General features: G+C 39.2%; 1 protein-coding gene across 1 annotated transcript in view; it reads left to right on the top strand.

The window, feature by feature from the left end:
• CCDC80 (coiled-coil domain containing 80) overlaps positions 1–10,758 on the top strand; it is a 34,039-nt gene extending 23,281 nt beyond the window's left edge. Inside the window, exons 5-8 of the mRNA XM_027104709.1 lie at positions 520–668; positions 6,539–6,642; positions 9,074–9,154; positions 10,250–10,758. Of these exons, the coding sequence (XP_026960510.1) occupies positions 520–668; positions 6,539–6,642; positions 9,074–9,154; positions 10,250–10,596 (681 nt within the window). The 3' untranslated portion in view covers positions 10,597–10,758. The remainder of the gene's footprint in view (positions 1–519; positions 669–6,538; positions 6,643–9,073; positions 9,155–10,249) is intronic.
• Positions 10,759–20,953: the final 10,195 nt, after the last annotated feature.

Here is a 20,953-nt window from a genome sequence, read left to right as displayed (position 1 = left end):
AACATGACCTAATTTTAAGTAATGCTCACTCAATAAAATAGTCTCTGGGAATCACAAAGAGTTTATGTAGATTTCTGATGACCACAGAGCAGGCCTCCTTCTGGTGGAAAATTACCCTTATTGCTCAGGTCAGATACTCTAACATGTTATTCCATTTGTTTTCTTGTGTTTAGTACAGTGTTTCTGACCTTCTCTCCAGTTGTATAGTGAAGAGGAACCAGCTTAGTCCCAGAGGTAGGGAAGTGAGCCTAGAATATGTGTGGTGAGGAAGGCATGGACCCTTCCCAATAAAAAGAGTGAAGTTAAGACCTTCATGGAAGGTAACGGCTTTTGTTTCATGGATTCAAAACCTCAAAAAATCAGCAGAGGTACTACTGCAGGAGAGAATTTATAAATCAAAGAGCCCTCCAGGCTCTGATTTCCCTGGAGCCACCCTGAATTCTCTCAAGCTCTCTATCCTCTGGACATAGGGAAGAAACACCTTCATACATTATATACTTTTTATTTTTCCTTCAACAGCAATATTATGAGGTGCCTATAGCAATGAAGTCTGTGTTCGATGTGATTGATACCTTTCAATCCCGAATCAAAGACATGGAAAAGCAGAAGAAGGAGGGCATTGTTTGCAAAGAAGACAAGAAGCAGTCACTGGAGAACTTCCTATCCAGGTACATCACCTTTGGAGACCCCGAGGAGGCAGACAGGAGAGTGTTCTGAGTGAGCTAATGAAAACCCCAGAGAAACACAGAGCAGACATGTGTGTGCAGAGTGACCTTCCCTGTGAGACATCTGTCCTCTTCATGGCACTCTAGCCACCAGGCTTAGTCTTGTCCTTTTGGAAGTTGCTCTGGTGGCAAGGCTGGCTGGGGTCAGCTCCAAGCTTGAGTGTTAATTGGGTGGCTTTGGATAGGTCTTTTCTTTTTTTTTCCTGCCTTTTTTTTTTTTTTTTTTTTTTGGCACAGATACAGAATTCTGAACTTCTGTGAGGGTTAGTTTATTCATTCAGTCAATTTGGAGGGCTTTGTATACTGTACTTTTATTTTACATATTTATTGGGCCTTTTCTAGTTCCAAACAGGATTTGGAACACTGCTTGATTTTCTGCTTCCTTCCAACTCTGCAGAGAACAAAAGCTCCACTAAGACCTCAAAAGGAGAAATCCTCTTGACCCAGCTCCCTGATTCCTTGGGGAGTATGGTTTATTGAAAACCATTATAGGGAAACTCTAGTACATACACCAAAAAGAGTGTAAAAAAAATCACTCTACTTCTTCCCTTCTCCATCCCTTCCCTCATGTTGGATGAAAATTCTACAAATCCTTGGGACCTTAAGAGGTGCAAGGATGCAGAAATTTCATCTAAGCATCAAGAATTCTGTGATTAGGAAATGGATAATCTGAATTCCTCTAGATTCAGAAAGCTTGGGTCTTTTAAGAGATAACAACATGATGTGTAAAGAGCATAGGACTTGCCATTCATCCAAATTTTCAGTTTACAATTTTCTAGGTATGTTGCCCCTATGCTTCCAATTAACCCTATCTTAAAAATCTCTCACCCATGAGGATAACGACAGCAAGTAGCCCTACTTCCACTCCAGGGTTGCTGTAATCACCTTTCGTGCCAAGCACTTCTTCTTCCCTCCTGAGTTTAATCTTCACAACAATCCCATGATCTAAATACTGTAACTACTGTCTTGCTGCAGACAAGACAACTCAGGCTAATGAAGATTAAATAACTTTCATCACTGAACTAGTGTCAGTTCTAGAACTTAGTGGTCCCAGGATAATCTGGTTCCCAAAGTCCATGCTCTTATCTAACACTCGTTTTGAAAATATAATGTGAATTAATTTTAGTGTGAACCCAGAGGCCCAGAGTTTGAAGTGAAGAAAGATACTCCTAAAACCACAGGATTTCAGAGCTGAAAGGAACCCAAGATTCTGCCTTCATCCAAATTTTCAGTACAGAGCAAATACCTGGAGTGGAGATGAAAGGTGCATGCCTCCCTAAGGACATAAGGCTCAGTCAGTCTTCCGGCCACTCTCCTGGCTGAGAAACGGCTCTAGGGCTCTACTGGGCCGATGGCTTCTTGTCCAATCCTGGGGGCTCTGAAATATCAACTTTTAGTTCAAGGTCATCCTTCTAGATGTCAGTGATTTAGAAGATTGAGGATAAGAGCTTGCTGTTGTCCTTGAGGTATTTTCTTCCCCTCCCCTTCCCTCTCCTTCCCTTCCTTTTATTTCTTTTACCTTTCTCTCCTTTTTTAGGCAGAAAAGATTCTTTAGAAGTTTACTTTTGATTTTAACCAATAGTGTTAAATATATCCAAGTTATAAATTCAAGACCTTAGTTTTCTCTTAAACTTTTAAGTTAGGCTTTTAAATCTTATCATTTTATTTATAACCTGGCAAATTTTAACTATCACTCTTAAGGGGCTTTGAATAAAGTTTAATCTCACTTATGAACTCAGTAATTAAACAATGTCATTATGCCAAACAACCATTTTACATTTAATATATTTCTTTCAATTCCTTGAAATAAACAAAACCTTTCTGAGTACTTAAATGAGCCATAAGTTTAATAAGTTAATCTTGTAAATACAGTGAATCTAAAGTTTTCTCAGATGTTCCAATAACTGTATATGCTTAGTAAGATTTCAACCTAAAACTATACATCTAAACCAAATACTCAATTACACATTCTAGTTTGGAGTTTCAAGGCTATCATTTTAAGCCAAATTCTCTTAAGTTTCACAAGAACATAAATTATATAAAGAAAATCAGAAATGTATATTATTACTACGGTTTTGATTCTTTGCAAACTTCTTAATTCTGAATCTTCTAGGACTGAAAGAGGCATACCCACTGAACCAACCCATTAAACTCACATAGCCTGATCTCTAAAGCAGTAACCATCTAGTTCATTGATATTACTTATAACCAAGGATTTAGGCCATCCATGAGACCTGCAACTACAAACATTCTGAAGGATTATTTTCACCATTTCCAGGCAGAGGGTCTTTTTATAATCAAAGTGTCATGGGTTTCAAAACTTGAAATGGAAAACTGACATTATCTCACTTTTGTTCACTCACAAAGCTTGCAATGCTCATTCAAGTTGATCACTGACTTGAATTTGTATTTTTTTGATTCTTAAGACATTATACATATTTTGCATCTAAAGTCTTTTGAACTGGATAGGGTCCTACATAATGTAAATGTATTTTCCTTCTAATGTTAGAGACTTGTGAGCTCTTATATTCACTACTATTTCAGGAACATACATCTTTTATGGATATTCAGAATGGCATATGATTATAAGTTAGATGTCCTATGGCTATCTATGACCTGTGGTCATGGAATCATCGTGCTGACAATTATCACTGATCTTAAAAATTAAAGTAGAATAGTGTGTTACTTAAAGGCATGAGTAAGACAGCCCTGAAGTTGATTCCTGGTTTCTCCACTTATTAGCTGTGTGACCTTGGGCTAATTGCTTAATCTCTTTGGGCTTTAGTTTTTTCATTTGCAAAATGGGCATAATAAATTTAGCTATTCTTAAGATCGTTGTGAAAGGTAAATTTGATACTAAAGGTAATGAGCTAGAACCTAGCACAAAGCAAGTAATCAATAAATGGTGGTTATTAGTAGTATTAGGGCCATTTATTCAGGTCCTAGTTAGAGAACTTTGTCATCAAAGGAGAGCTAAGAGGAGATATAATAAACACCTTCAGAACTGAAACCCAGGCAAAAAGAACTGAAAAAAAAAAATGTTTTTTCTACCTAACTGTTCTATAAATAAAGGAGTATCCAAATGGGAATTTTCCTTCATATTTGCTGAGTTGTTGGTGGGCCTATACAGCCTGGTTTCAGCTGACCAGACTCTGAAGCCAGTCTAGTTTTTAGTGACACTCATATGATTCAGGCTATAATTACCTTTCTCTGAGACAGAAGCCCTAAAGAGTGGGCAAATGCACACTAATTTGGAAATGCCAGTTAAAAGAAGCAAACACATGCATAGCTTATAGACTTTCCATTTACTGACAAAGTAAAGTGACGGAAAAACAGTTTGTCCAAAATAAGGATCTGGGCCACATTCACATCTCTTGTTACTTCCCACAGAAGTTAGTTCCATTAACATTTGTCCTTCAGTGTTGGGAGCTGGGGCCTTGTATCTTAATGTAAATGTCTGTGGGATAAAGAATCATCACTTAGGGGAAATGACCTTCTCTTGATCGTGTCTGGGACAGGGAGTCTCAGATCCCATCCTTCTCCAGTCTGACAGCATTCAGTGGTGCACACAGGTAAACAAGCCAAAATAGACCTCACCCAAAATAGCTCCCTCCAGGATACTCTGAAGCTCTGTGTGAGGCCAGGAAGGCTGGCCTGCTTTGGGTGCTGGCTGGGGTGCCGGTGCTGGTCTGGCATGCCTCCTAAGGAAGCAGGGAAGATACAGGAGACCCTTTTCGTGATCCGAGAGCAGTCACTGTTCCGTTTCCCAGGAAACCTCAGACAGTCTCAGACTCTCCTCTCCCCTCCTTTATGCAAATACATTCATCTTCCTATCCTCAGTGGAGATTTTAGTTTTTCTTTCCCTTTGAAGAAAAACAAGCAGAGGAAGCTAATGTAATGTCACAGCAAGCAATTCTTGGCGAGCCTTGCTACAGGCACCCATTCAGAGGTTGTATTTCATCAGACTATCATTTTCTCCCATTCATCCAAACCACTATTCCCCTAAGAGGCCATTTTCTTTGGGACTGAAAACTCTCCTGTTCACTGTGAGGCTTGAAGGGGCACAGGGAGAGAAGCCATGAATAAAATCAACTGGCTTCCGGCTCCATGAGTGCACTGACACCCCGCAGTCACCAGCACTGAGGGCAGAAAGCAAAAAACCCTTCTCCAGTGAAGGTGGAATTTGAGACAAATGCACGCAGCGGCCCCTGGATGCACACCCTCTCTCCTTCCTATCCTCTTTGGGACCCTGACGCGCCAGCCAAGCATCAGCACCTCTGAGGGGGTAGACTAGGGAAAGCACTGCACCAGGAGTCAGAGAAATCTGTATTTCGGTACCACCTCTTAGATTTACTAGTTAGGCAAGTTACCTCACTTCTCTAAGCCTCGTTTTGTTATCTGTGAAATGGGGAAAACAAGTCATGCCCTCACTGAACGCTAGTGAGGATCACATATTGTGTAGGTGAAAGTGAGCTATAAAATGATACACAAACATAAGGATTAAATGGGTTGTTGTATGACATCGTGATAGATAATGTCCAAGATCTGTTAATGGGGAAATGGACATTATCCATCAGTAGGACAAAGTTCTAAATCAAGAAGCCTGCAGAATAAGACATGATCTATAGCCATGCCATCACACGCATAACTTCCATTGATGGGTTTTAGAGTTTAATTCTTATAACACCTCTTTGAGGTGGATGCTCTTTTTGATTCTAGAGCTAAGGAAAAACTATGACTTAGATGAACAGAGTGACATGCTCAAGGAACCCAAGAAGTGGCAGTGACAAAATGTGGACCAAGCTTCCCGGCTGTAAGACAAAAGCTCTGTCCACTGCCCTGCCGTGTTGGAGCTGTAAGAGCAGAAACAAGTTTATCATATAATCTAAAATCCTATGGCTCTAGGTTTAGCCCCATTCTGCTTCATAGGGGTACTCTGTAAGTGGTGGTTCTTACTATGATGATAGGGTACATTTTAGAACTAGCATTTGCCCCTGGAAGAGCCCCTGGCTATTGAGGAAGGTACACAGGGCTTTGTTTTTCCAGGAACCCTCCTTGACCCCTTAAGACACTTTCCTATTTTCCTTCTTCCTGTCACTGTCATCTACTTAAAATGCAGTTCTTTTTCTCCATACTATTTCCTGTCCATATATTCACTGATCCCTGCCCCACCCCAAAACCCTAGGGAACTCTACCAGAACCTGAGTTTTCTTTTCTTTTTTTTTTTTTTTTTGCGGTATGTGGGCCTCTCACTGTTGTGGCCTCACACAGGCTCCGGACACGCAGGCCCAGCGGCCATGGCTCACAGGCCCAGCCGCTCCGCGGCATGTGGGATCTTCCCGGACCGGGGCACAAACCCGTGTCTCCTGCATCGGCAGGCGGACTCTCAACCACTGCGCCACCAGGGAAGCCCCAGAACCTGAGTTTTCTTCAGTTATTTTCTGATTCCCTTATTTCTGTTGCTACAAGTTAACATACAATATCAGCTAGTTTTCATTATATCTGAGAGCTTTGTCTCTCCCTAAGTGACCTCATCAGGCATGGGGACCAGACTCATGCCTGATGACCAGATTCATGCCTGACACATCACGCAAATGTCACAGTATGGCAGACTGTGAAGTTACAAAAGAAAACGTGCAAGAAATGTGGTAATACCGTTTAATATTAGGCTTTGAGGAGCTATGAAATATTTGTAAGGGTCACTGTTTTTTATTCTGGGCGCAGGAAAAAAAAGACAGCCAAAGTTCCTCTGCGTTTTCACACTGGCCTCTATTGTTTGAAGCAGCAGTTGTGGCCTTCTGCTTCTTTTCCAGGTTCCGATGGAGGAGGCGGTTGCTAGTGATCTCAGCACCTAATGATGAAGACTGGGCCTATTCACAGCAGCTCTCTGCCCTCAGTGGTCAGGCATGCAATTTTGGTGAGTGGGAAGCCTCACTGACCTGCTTGTCTTAAAGCATCACTGCTTTCCCATACCACTCTCTTCCTGGTCTGTTCTAAAATGGAACATTAGGTCATCCAAATATTCCCCAGTCCAAACTGTAGATTCCTAGACACTTACTCAGTTATACTGAGGATAAAGTTGCTTTCAGACTGAAATCTTAGTCAACTGGGGTCTATTTTTCTTTTTTCTTTTTTCTCAATATTCTGCCCTCTCAGGTTCTTCATTAAAGTGTTTGAAAATACCTGCTGCTTTCCTTTAAGTGATCTCTATTATGTTGTCTTCTTGTTTACTTTTTAAAAACTTGTCTCAAGATCATAAAACTCAGGTATTATCATTTTCTTACGTAATAATTAGGTACCAACATGGTGTACTTCTCCACAGATTAAATATCTTTTGTAAAACAGGAATGGCTTTGGGAATTAATGAACGAATTGAAGCACACTGTACTATATTGCCATTCCCTTAGAAAGGATTTTGATCTATAACTGGGCACCAGGAAGACAGCAAGATCTGTTAAACAGAACCTTATGCTTTAAGACAAGCAGGTCAAAGAGAAATGCAGTTTATTATTACTATCATTATTTGCAGTAAATTGCTCAGTGTTTTGAAAACTAATGTATGCTTTCTTTACCAAACATCATTATCCTAGTGGTCAGAAAGAGCTAGTATCATTTTGAATATGGACATATAGAAAGGAAAGGAAATGCATAATACAGAGAACTTATTACTAAGTTCTGTTTTGAACCAAAGAGATAATGGCAATTTCAAAAGTGGAAATCACAACTGAAGTCTCATGTAAAATACACCTCTGCAGAGGAAGAATTTTGAGAGAGTCATTAGAGGGGGGAAGAGTAGCTAGGGGGCCACAGATTAAAAAATTCATAATTGGAACATAGATGAATCTTTATTATTTTGATACTTCTATTAGGAAGATTTATAAAAGGTGGTGTGGTGGCATAAGTCTTGTAAAACATTACCAGAGCCTGGGCCCTTGCTATGACCCAGTACCTGACATTATAAATACATTTCAATTTTAAGATGTGAAATAATAACTCAAAAGAAGGCAGAAAATGAGCTCATAACAGTAAAAACAATTAGAAAATTTGTGAATTTTTATTTATACTCCTATTAACAAGGTTAATGCTTTAAGAACTTGTATCAATATATGTAAAGAAGATTTGATTGTGCCAGTATTCTTAGGCAAAATTTAAATTATGTATAGCCACCAACAGTGCTGGGTAAGACAGAAGTTTTTAGAGCAGTTAATGACCCTCCACAATAAGAATATAAATAAAATCATGGTTTGCTAATTTTCTAAAGATGTCTTTGCAGCAGCTATTAGGTGATGTTTCATTTTGAATCTCTGCACAGAGCCCAAGTCAAACACTTTTGCAATAGACAGGAAATGTGAACAAGTCATGTTTTTAAGGAATAATTAAATTCATGATCTTCCCTTTTGAAAATATGACTCAACAACATGTAGAACAGAAATGCTTCACTTCTCTGGGAGAAGAGTAAAGGCCACAAAATTTTTTTGTAATAGCATTTTGCCTGGATTTCAACTCTTCCTTAAAAAAAGCCCTCCATGGTGGCTTTCAGTTTTCTCCCCTGGACAGTCAACACCGTCAACATTCATATTTCGTTCCAAGTTGCTACCATGACTAGGCTCGGATTTTGTCTAAAACCACGAAATCTGAATAGGATGAATCTAGAGCCTCCTTGTCCTCCGGTGTTCTTTCTCCTGAATCTTTTCATATGCGCTTCATCTTCAAAAGAATTCCAACAAGCTACCAAGGCATGACCTTCTTTCCTTTCCTGAAACTTTAGCTGAGGCTGGGAAGCAAGCTCTGCCTGCTGTGCTACCCCTTTGAGTCTTCTAAAAAAGTGCTAAGAACCTGCCCTTTAAACTGACAAACTTTTCTTTGAGGAAGCCAGAATGATTTCTTAAACAATCACAACGGCTAGGGTCTGTAGTCTTTTCTTTGAGAGAAAATTAAATTATCCATGCAAGCTGTTTAGGCATGACTTTTTTCGAGAACACTAATCAGCTGAGATCATCTTAGATATTTTAAAGTTCCGATGGCTTCATTTTTGTTTTGTCATTTAGTAGAGTGAGAATCACAGTTTAAAAGCAAATTCTCCTATTTCAATCTGCAAAAACAAAACAAAACCAGACCACATCTGACCCTGTTGTTAATCCCAAAATCTGCAATTAGTCTTTTTTCAAGATGTTATAAGTATTTAAATATATATTTTTAATTAAAAAACTTTAAAAAAATGAATTATTTTACCTAATCAGGTTATGTTTTATATTCTTTTTAAACTTAGAGATTTTTAATTCTCAGACGTCCAGTCTTTGGAGGTGAAAGAAAACTTACAGATTCTACGGCTTTCTTTTTTCTCTTAGGTCTGCGCCACATAACTGTTCTGAAGCTTTTAGGTGTTGGAGAGGAAGTAGGGGGAGTTTTAGAACTGTTCCCGATTAATGGTAAAGTGTTACTTTAAAACAGTATAAACTACTGATAAGTTCAGTTAAATTATGTTAATTTATATGTAAGCAGTGGGTGTACCCCTCAGGTGAAGAAAGGTCACAAAATCCTCCCTCTTCATGTTTGCCGGGGTGTGTGTGTGTGTGTGTGTGTGTGTGTGTGTGTGTGTGTGTACACAGGATGCATGTAGAAGAAGGGGAAGGAGAGCACAAGCACTAATATTGTTTTTACCAAAAAAATCGTAAGTGACAGCAAAAATATCCATTTTCTTAACTGAAATAAGTAATTCCTTTTTGTCTGCATGGGGCTTTATTGGCTTACAAAGCATTTTCATCTATGTTATCTCATTTAATTCTCGAAATAGTTTTATGAGGCACAAAGGTCATATCTCACTGATTCCCTTGCAACAGATGAGGACATATACTAAAAGGCTCAGAGAAGCTGAAAGAAAATGACAGTGACTAAAAGTTTCAGAAAGTAAACCCAGTCCTTCCATCCAAGATCAAGCACTTTACCTGAGATAATGTGGATAAATCCCTGGCACAGTGCTGGACAGAGCAGATACGCAGAAAGTGTCAGTGCCCTTCTCCCTTCGCTTTCTTCTTTTCACTAATGAGAATAGTTTAAATATATTCCCGGCTCTTAGATAATTGGTATTTTTCACCTTTGACAATGAAATAAGAGTTTTGTTATAAAAACAACAGCATCAAAAGTAAAACTGTAACCGCTAAGAAGAAACTAAGCTAATTGGAAGTAAATTTAGAAATATAAACAATATAATCTTTGTTAGTGACAAATTTTAAAGCAGTTGATCTTGCCAGGATTAAATGAAGGGACTGGTTTTATACTTTGTAACATTCCTATAAGGAGACATTATGTGCCCCGAAGTTGGATACACTAATAATGTTGTAGAACAGCAGGGACATTTCTTTGCTAATAGAAAAAACAAGCAAACTTTTTTAATTGGATTTTTGAGCTGAAGAGAAGAGACTCCTGGGTCCTCTCTCTATTCTCACAGTGGTTTCTTCTCACTTTGATGCTTTCCTGAGTGCTGCCTCTTCAATCTGCTAACAACTTTTCTAATCCTATTCCAGGGAGCTCTGTTGTGGAGCGAGAAGACGTACCAGCCCATTTGGTGAAAGACATACGTAACTATTTTCAAGTGAGCCCAGAGTACTTCTCCATGCTTCTGGTTGGAAAAGATGGAAATGTGAAATCCTGGTATCCTTCCCCAATGTGGTCCATGGTGATTGTGTACGATTTAATTGATTCGATGCAACTCCGGAGACAGGAAATGGCTATTCAGCAGTCACTGGGGATGCGCTGCCCAGAAGATGAGTATGCAGGCTATGGTTACCATAGTTACCATCAAGGATACCAGGATGGTTACCAGGATGACTACCGTCATCATGAGAGCTACCACCATGGATACCCTTACTGAACAGAAATATGTAACCTTAGCCCCAGCCAGTTTCCCCTGCAGCTGTTGAAGCCACATGTGGCCAGCTATGTAAAGGAGAGTTCTTCCACACTGCCTACATTCCCTGCCTTTTTCTTTCAGTGTTCTTCCAAGATTAAATAAATAGCAAACTTTTGCCTACTCTTGAGTTGTTACTGAAGCCTTAAATCATAAAGATGTTTAAAAGAATTGTTTGTCTAACTGGAGAGGATCTGGTGCTGAATAATGTTATTGAAAATGGATATTTTCCTTTTCTTAATATGGTGGATGTGATTGGGAATACAGTATTCTATAGCGTAAGTATTTATACCTCTCTTTTTAGTATTTTTAGTATTAATTGGTAAGTGAAAACCATGATTGTTAAAGAAAATTAAAGATCACAGCACAGATATTTTCAGATGAACATCTGAGCAGATGGAACAGACAGAGCAGATAGCTTCTTAACCCTTTTTGAAATGTTAGTCTAAAAATGATTAAGACAGCTCTGCTCTATCCTGTGAATTTCTTTCCTGAAGTTTGATACTACAGGAGTCCGGTGATATTGGCTACCAAAGCCAGGGCAAGTACCAAACTCAGCTTTGTTATCATAGCCACTTCCTGCCCTGTTTCTGTTAACTTTTAGTGTCTTTTCAGGGAAAAGGAACTTCTAAATCACCACCAGAATCTGGCTCTGCATCTAGAGGTGCTACTTTCAGAGTTCTATCAGGTACCATGGAATTTCCAGCATGGGAAACCTTGACTCTTCACATTTGACTCCCTAATGGGCCCATTATCATACTGGCACCTTGTAAAATAAAATTACAAAGGAGATTATTTTTAGGGGTTCTTTTTGTTTTCAAAGGAAAATGTTACTAAATTAACAGTGGATAAAATTGTAACTGGATTGCAGAATATAATCCTTGTCTTTGAAATAGAGCATTTATTTTTTACATATGGCATATAAACTAAATATTCTCCCTTCCTCCCTCCCTCTTTCCCTTCCTTCCTTCTTTCCTGCTTTTCTTTGTTTTTCAGCAAAGACCAAGTAATATTAACTAATATGTATGAGTTTGCCCTAAGGTGATCAGATTCCCCAGCGTTTAGCATCCAGACAGTGCCAGCCTCTATCAGTAATGGGGATGCTTATTTTTTGTCACTGTTATTAACAACTAATTCTCCAAATAGTCTTGAAATTGGTTGTTAACTCTAGTGAGCCTAGATATTAATAAGTGCATTCAAGCCACATGTGAATACTACTAGCGTTTAACTTATCTATGCCTATTTGTACGAGTTTGTCTTTACATCATCTGAACTTTGTTATAATTATAGTAAAAGTGGAATTTGTACCTCAATGAACCTGAGGAATCACTTGTTTTGTCCCTTTTTCTCTATGAAGACCATTCATTCTTACCTGTTTTACAGGTAACTGAGGTCCAGAAAGTACAAGTGACTTCAGAACACAGTTTTCTTATTATATAAACTATGCTCCCACCCTACCCCTCTCCCATGGTGGAGAGCTTTCCTCCTCTCTCCTTCTAGAACAATCTGTACCAGCTGCCTGAAGGGTGAAGGTGAAAGAACCAGGTTGATGTGCGTTGCTCTTACATTTTTGCCAAAGTGAAGCACAGCTTAAAATTGCCAATAAGAATGGTTTTCTTTATGATTGTTTCTGAAAGTACATAAGGACAATTTCTAAGGGCCACAAATTGTCCAATTTCAGGAAATATAATAATGAGGGAGTTTCATCTCCCAAGGAAACTAGGTAGGGATAATAGAAAATTTACTTATAGAATAATATGAATAAGGTTTTAGTTCCTACACCCAAAGAAAGACAACACTTTTTCATAACCTGAGATTACTTTTTCAAGAATTCTTCTGGTTTCAGGAACACTGAAATGATCATTAGCAAATGCATTTGAAGACTCCTTCCTCTAATGAGTGGAGGCAGAAGTCGTGTATAATCACTTGGGGGACTGTAGTATAAGCCATAGCTCAGCAAAAGGACACATTCAGAGGAAGATGTTTTTGGTAAATTCTATAATCTGGAAAAATACAGAGTAATTCTCACCAAATGGGAGGATTGGAGAACTAGGTAACCTGAATCTCTGTCTTCCAGGCGTATAGATCAGGTTGTTTGAAATCTGAGTATTGTTTTTTTCCTATAAAACCATTTCCTTCCCAAAACAGCAACAACAAAAGGTAAGAAATAAATAAAATATAGTCTCTGAGAAAGTTTATGGTATTTAGAAAGAAAAGCACCCAGTTGAGTTAGGAAAATCTGGAAAACTCTGTAAAGGACACAGCCTCACCAAAGTTGCTGGTTGTCATAATTCCCTTCCATGAATTTCCAAGAATTGGTTTCTACTAGAGAAATTCCAGGGCTCTAAGGTGAATATTTTTTTGTTTGTTTGTTTTGTTTTTGTTTTTTTGTTTTTGCATTACGTGGGCCTCTCACTGTTGTGGCCTCTCCCGTCGCGGAGCACAGGCTCCGGATGCGCAGGCTCAGTGGCCATGGCTTATGGGCCCAGCCGCTCCGCGGCATGTGGGATCTTCCCAGACCAGGGCACGAACCTGTGTCCCCTGCATCGGCAGGCAGACTCGCAACCACTGTGCCACTAGGGAAGCCCTCTAAGGTGAATATTAATTCAGCAGAGAGATTCTTCTCCTGCCTGCTACAGGGGCTGGTGGCCCAGACGCAGCAGAGTCGGTGGAGCCCACTGGTCTCATTTTCTGGATTATAGTTAATAACGAAGCTCACACCTTCTCAACTCCTAGAGCCTTGAGGATAAAAATAGCTCAGGACCAGGGTGAATGATGGCCTCAGCTGACCCTGATTGATGATCTCAGTGCTCAGCACTGTAGGGAGATTCCAGAAAAGGAGAAGCCTCTTGAAAAGAACCTCTGTCCATTTCTGTGCCACCACAAATTCCCCTTTCCCTGCTGAGGAATCCTTTCTGCTCCATGGTTGCTCTGTACTTGATGGTTTGGTGGGTGTGGACAAAGGGTGTGGTTGGTGAGTGCTCTTACCTCCAAGTGAAGCTCAGTTAAAATGCTAACTACTTCTCTTCAGTCCTCTCAGAGTTGGTGCAAAGCCCCTAATGCCAGACTTTCCTCTTCATTTTTTACACGTTGTTAGTTATTAAGAACTCAAGAATCAAGGTCGGAGTGGTGCTTCCTGATGGCCTCAACCTGTCGATAGTGATGCTATCAGCCAGGAATGCCCGGGGGCACTCACCTGGGCCTGTATTACAGACATTTCCCCATAGGAACCAATGTTGTGGCTGGACTGGCCTTTGTGGTTCTTATTATGATCGCAAAGTGCACTTCAGCAACAACCATGTTGATGAAAAATTAATCAATAGCAGATCTAAGAAAGAAATGGAAATTTTTATTCAAGCCAACCTGAGGATTATAATTTGGGAGACAGTCTTTCAGAAAGCTCTGAGGTTTGTTCTACCAATTAGAGGTCAAAGCTCGGTTACATACTTTTTTTTGAGACAAATAGTTATGCATCATTTGACAGTTTACAGATCAACATGTACAAAATGAGTAGTGGGTCATGGGTCATAGTGGCCCCTTATGAGGTTAGGAAGGAAGGTTATCTCCTAAGGAGGTCTGGTTAGTACAAATGCATAATACACACTAAACGGGAGGGAGGAGGCCGAAACAGGCAAAGAAGAATTTTACGTGTTTTTCATCTTGCCATAAAATATGAATTTTATTTTATCAACCATCACAAAACTCTGTAAAAAACAAGATTTATTATTCACAGGTCCTGGAGGATACACACGGCAAGGCTGCAGGTAGAGAGCAGAGACCTGGGGCTCTGCCTGTATTGGGGTTGAGGGTGAGGTGCCTAGGGTTTCACGGGTTTACTTTTTATTGGTGAACTTAAACCTAAGAGTGGGAATTTAGGCACATGAAGGGAAAAGTAGGGTCACTCAAGGGGTCAGTTATGTAGGTTACCCAGGGCTTTCCAATAGGGGAACTGCATGGGGGTTGCTGGATCTTTAGGTAGTTGTGTAGCTGGCAACATGTTTATTTGAGACGGATTCTTTGACATGGATGCCTTAACAATCAAAAGATTAATGTTAAGCCTTTACATTACTCTCAGAAACGCTAATTGTCAGGCACTTACACAGAAGGTGATGAAGCGCAAAGGGCAAGTTGTAACAGAATTCGATGGGTGTTTTAAAAGGGCCACTGGACTTGGGAAAACTACTGGTCCTTGCCCTGACCTGAGATGAGTCACTTTACCTCTGGGACTCAGCTTCTTATCTCCAAATGAGAGAGTGGGACTAGACATTTAAGTTTCTTCTAACTCTGTGACATTTATGAATCTTTCTTGGTCTTTAGGGAGTAGAATGCTAAGCTCAGAGAAGCTCAGAGATTTCCTATGATCCAATCAATGTTAATTCTCAGAGAACCCAGACTTCAGAGTTCAGAATCCAGTTCCAAATTGTTATGGGAATTGGGAAAGGTATTAAGCAACTTCACTGAATTCTTCCCAGCACAGTACTGCTGCTGTGGCTGTGATCTAAAGAGGTCATCACCTCTAACACACAGAAACCCTCATCATCACCTTAACAGCCAGGCTGGAGCTTCCAAGGGATTCAGGCTGGCAAGGACTGTGAGCTTCCTGAACATTTAAGGAGTCCCTTAATGTGGTCCCCAAATTAGGAAATTTGTGTTGCAGCATATGCTTGTGCTTCAAAACAAATTTCCTAATTTGGGGACCAAATGCATCACCTGAAGCTTGGAAACTGGGCAGTCCCTGGGCAGACTTCAGAGACCTTAAATATTAGTACTTCCTTCTAGAAAGCAAAAGGATGGTCCTCCACCCTCCACTCCATGGGTTGATACATGTGCCAAGGAGGCTGGGCGAAGGGGTGGGGTGATTTTAAACAGCTAAAACTGACCCTGGGCAACATTTTCTTTGGCTTTCCTCCTCCCCCATAAGCATCCCTTTCCTCTCTCCCTTTTCTCCTTTCCCTGGCCCCTCTCTCATGAACCATTCTGGCTCACAGATGACTACAACTGATTAGGTATAACTGACATGCTAAAGGTACCACCCTTTCTAAGGACATCTGCAGCACAAAAGGAGATCCTTGAAGAAGGACCATAGGGAACAGCTTGGCAAACCATTTCTGAAAGATTGCTAATCCCTGGAAGCAAGCCTCACTTTCCTTCTCAAAAATGTTAGAGAAAGAGTAAATTCCTCCTGTGGATTTCACCATCATTCTTTTTTTCTCCTTTAGTCCTCTTTTCTATCTTTGGCTCGCCTCTTTTTGTGAATACTCTTTAGAGAAGCCAAATTAGAACAGGGTAGGCAGAGGCAGGAATATACCCAAATTTGGCAAGATTTGATCAAGAATGGCTGAAAGCCTTGAGGTGTGAAGAGAACCATCTAGTCATTCCAGGTCTTAATCCAAGATACTCATTTTCAGGTTATGCTCAAGTTATATGATGATTCCAACATTTATTGTATTTATATTATTTTCTATGTACTTTGCTAGAAACCAGTAATACAAAACTGACATTTTCCAGTACAGATTAGTAGAGAACAGCCATGTACACAGTCAATTATAAGATAGTATATATAATCAATGATGGGGAGGAGAGGTATAAAGAAGGGACCAGGGCGATATAAGTGATGATAGTTCTTCAATCTTCTGGAGACTAGAATTATTACATTGCTCTTCCTGTCAGCCTCGACATGATTTGAACAAGTACCTCATATTGACTCCACTGTCACCAGAGTCAATGGCTTTTGGATACTCACAGTGTAGGTACTTCTTCTCCTGGGAACTTCTTACCTCTCCCGGATTTAAGAAGTTGTCCAGATGTCCATGAAAGGATGGTGGCACTAATATTAATTCATTCATAAACACTACCCCCTTGCTGAAATAAACTAAAATGAACAATAAGCATGAATTTATGGAAGAAAACTTCATCAAGATTGAAACTAGGGAATAGCTTTAATCTCAAAGCATGAACTTTGAGTAATGTGTGTCTACTTACTATCCCCAACTTGGGGAAATTGAGCACTAGGAAAGATAGGAAATACACTTGTAGTCTATTGCTCAGGCAAGGATCAGCTATAGCTGAGAGGCCAAAGTTAAGTGACACGGCTATGCCCTGCCCTTCTTTCCCCCTAACTTCCTAATTGGAGGAAGGAGGTTTGGAGATAAGGGTATATATATATGCAGGATGGAGTTGGTTTACAGCTAGACTGGAAAAGCTCTATCTCTGGGGACATGATGGTATCTTTTTCGACTCTTGGTCAAACTAAGGGCAGTGGGATTTATGATGTGCTGTTTAAAGTTTGAAACTACCCCGGGGATCCCCAGGGTTAATTTCTTTAATGATGGTTTCCAACTGGCCTAATAGATTACGAAAACCTGACTGATTAGCTGGCTAGAGAGGCCATGAAAAGCCTGGGAAATTCTACTTTGAGCTCTCCCAAAGTCAAGATTCCTCCCACAGATCTTGGTAGCTCCAGCTGGAGACAGTGGAGACAGTGCGGTCTCTGTGTAATAAGGACCCTGGGGAGCTCAGGCTTCGGCTCTCTTGGAACCCCAGTGTTTACACTCTCCTTTTCTTGCGGCACCATGTCCTTCGCCTTAAATAAAAGTCTTATGTGACTGTCCTCTGTGGAGTCTGGTGAGTCCTTTCAAATATATGAACGTGGGAAATCTTTGCAGCAGGGCAGTGTGTATAAATTTTACATAAAAAACCTTACAGAATATGAAATGTTAAAATATTTTATACAATATGTTAAGTGTCTGTAACATATTAAATGTAAGAATATATACAAATATTATATAATTATATATAAGTATACAATAGAAACATTCTAGTAGCAAATTTCACAGTTGTAGAGAAAGTGTGTGCTGCTTTCAAGGCACTTCACTTAGCCTGACTTCTCATCAAAGCAGGGGGCTCAGTCTCAAACAGAGGAACAAACTAAAAGTCAAGTGATACCCTCTCCTCACAACAGGAGACAGTACTACCCCTATCTCTATGGAACTGGCACTTAAAGCAGGCATTTCAACAGAGATAGAGGAAAAGTACACACCCAGAAAGTTACCTCGTTGCAATTTTCTATGGTCCTGCTTCCCTTCCACCTTCTTAAAACACCTTCTAGCTTTAACACAACTTCAAAGATGCCGTTCAGGGTCCAGGTAAAGAGCAATTGGGTAAGGGAGATTTCACCTACACCATTTTGTGGGAAATACTGGGACTGATTAAAATTTTGTTTAAAGATGAGTACACAGAAATCTTAAAGAAAAGATCTGTACAGAGGCATCCATGCACCCAGGCTTAGAAATCAGCTCACCTACAAAAATGGGGGAAAAAAACATATATATATATATATATATATATATATATATATATGTGCATATACGCATACACACACACCTAGACATACATATACACATACATACGTACATATGTAATAGAGCAGGGAAACAACTTTTCGGCAACGCTAAATGATAAAAAAGGAGATTTCTAAATGGAAAAAAAAGATGACTTAAGAATTATTTTTCAGACAAGCCATTATTTATATTATATTAAATAGCTATAGAAAGTAATAAAAATGCAAAACCTCTGAACAATAATATGACTCGAAAAAACCTGCAGTTAGTAGTTATTAGACACCAAAAAATATTAAAACCTCAGGAAGTGTATCAGTCGAAAACACTTCCGGAAGAGAAAAATCTATTTTAAGACAGCTCCCAGCTGAGAGATGAACTGGCATTTAAAGTTATGAATAAACAAATTATGTCATGAACGAATAAAGTTTAATTAGCTGTGATAATTGGGATTACAAACTAAAAGGCAAACTATTAATTCTTGAAGGAAAAGGTGCATAATAAAACATTTTAAAAAGAACTTCCAGGGCTTCCCTGGTGGCGCAGTGGTTGAGAGTCCGCCTGCCGATGCAGGGGACACGGGTTCGTGCCCCAGTCCAGGAAGATCCCACATGCCGCGGAGCGGCTGGGCCCGTGAGCCATGGCCACTGAGCCTGCGCGTCCGGAGCCTGTGCTCCGCAACGGGAGAGACCACAGCAGTGAGAGGTCCGCTTACCGAAAAAAAAAGAACTTCCAAATTTCATCATATCCATGACAACATCAAATCTAAGAGACACCACTATTTCATGTCCTGCTAACAAACAGTCAATTAAACATATTACTTTCTTGTCATTTAGAATTTTCATTTTATATCTCTTTTTAAAGAGCTTTTAAAGACTTTGCATTTATCATGTAGCATTTTCTGATTACATAAAAAGGGAAACTATAAGTTAAATAAATTAAGCTATTTTTAGAATATCTTCACATTTTGAGCCAGAATCTCTTGAATCACTTTTTGACGCAGAGTCGTAGATGTCTGAGGTTTTCCAGGCAGATAGTTCCCTGCACCACTGGGAGACGTGATGATGATGAAGCATTTTAAGAGAGTTTCTCTGCTGTCTCCAGGGTCTTCTTCCAAGCTATTGACACTTATTCTGTAAAATTTGATGCTGGCACGTTCTTGATCTTACCAGGAGGTACCAATGAAAGATTTTCAGACAACAACCAGAACTCTTATCCTCTCCTCAAATGGTCTTTAAGTGGTTTGTTGACTGAAACATCAAGAAGTTGTATGCCCGTGCCAAATGCCTGCATGTGCAAGCAAAGACAACTTCATTACTGCCAGGAGGCAGCAGCTATATTAACATGCCATTGCTTAACACACCCCAATTTCAGAGATGGTAATGTGAAAACATGTGAGTCCTAGAAGAGATGAAATACAGCATAGCAGACCTAGATAAAATTCTCAGAGCTTATTATGAAAAACAAGGAGTTGGCAGGAAATATAATAACCTAAGTTCCTCATCTTTCAATGAAAGAAGTCAATGACCATATTTTATTATTGAGGTTTAAACATTTATAAATAAGGTTCTAAGTTTGCTTTTAAAAATGTAGAAGTAACTACTAGCAGTGAAACAGACTAGACATGAAAGTTGAATAAATCTAAAATATGACAAGAAACTTTCAAACTGGTTCAAAATATCAAACCAACATCAACTTTCTCAAAAAAGTTTTTACACAAAGGATGAGCCAAACTACAATAATAAATTCAATAAAAATATGCAAATAACAACAGGAAGAGCACAGATCTCATTTTCCAACCAAGTGTATAAAAACTAGAAATTAACAAAAGTATGAATAAAATCCTCAATGACACTCCTCTTGACTCGAAACAGAATTAGAAAAAATAACAATGATAATGCTATATTTTAAAGTCTTTGGGGACTGGCCTGGAGTCTACTTACTTCAAGGAATTTTTCTACTAGTTATAAACATGTTCATTAACAAGCAAGAAAGAAAACAAATACATTTGAAGAAGATGGAAAAAGAACAAAACAAACTTTAGAAAAACAGAACATAATAAATTTTAATAAAGTAAAAATTAGAAGCTGCTCGTTAACCTATTTTTTAAAAAACCAAGAGACACCATTCATACACAAAATCAAAAATGAGAAAGAAAACAACTATAGCAAAAGAGGAAATAAGTAAAAGGATTATGAGCATGATTCACGAATTCCTGTGCAAATAAGTTTGAAAATCTGGATGGTTAATTTTTTAGCAAAATATTGAATATAAATGATCAAGAGTGAATCAAGAAGAAGAGGAGAGGAGGAAGAAACAAAGACTGTTGTAGGGAAAAAAGTACTCCTCAAAAAAGTGCCAAGCCTAGGCAATTTTATTTGTGAGTTCTTTCAAAGCTTCGGGGAACACATAAAGCTGACGTTTTTAAAATCTTTCCGGGGCATCGCGGCCAATGGGAGCTGGCAGCTTGACACACACCACATCCGTATGGGATTGTTAGGGACATGGGTTGATAAATCCCAGCAGGATTAAATGCATTACCAGCATTGTCAGCAGGTTTCAGTTATCTTTCTTGGCAGAGACAGGATGGTGCTTGAAGCAAGTAAAATAGCAAGCGAGGACAGAAGTTCTGCAGATCTGTTAGGAAGTTTACTGTGATTCCATTTGAGCAAAATATCACCTTCTCACTAAATTCCTATTTGAATTGAAAATGTACTGCTTTTATAGCTTTATACTTTCATTGTAAATTTGTTTTGGTTTTCATATAAAAACTATAAGAAGTTTATACTTTATGTTCATATGCATTTAAATTACAGTAAAGTGAAAAAAAGGTCAACACTGATCTGTGAGAGGTTTTTTTTGCCTTTAAAGGAGGGATATATATTACTCAGTATTAGAAAGTCTGCTCTCGGCTTTAGAGAAGGAAAACCACTCTCTTTCCTTTGGGTTTGACTTTCTCTGCCCCTTCACCATACTAGAATGGT

The sequence above is a fragment of the Aethalodelphis obliquidens genome, unplaced genomic scaffold, assembly GCF_003676395.1.
Source record: "Aethalodelphis obliquidens isolate GAN/ISIS:26980383/991018 unplaced genomic scaffold, ASM367639v1 scaffold1, whole genome shotgun sequence".
NCBI classification, from domain to species: domain Eukaryota; kingdom Metazoa; phylum Chordata; class Mammalia; order Artiodactyla; family Delphinidae; genus Aethalodelphis; species Aethalodelphis obliquidens.
The sequence above is the reverse complement of the archived record's forward strand: the minus strand, read 5'-3'. Positions and strand labels throughout refer to the sequence as shown.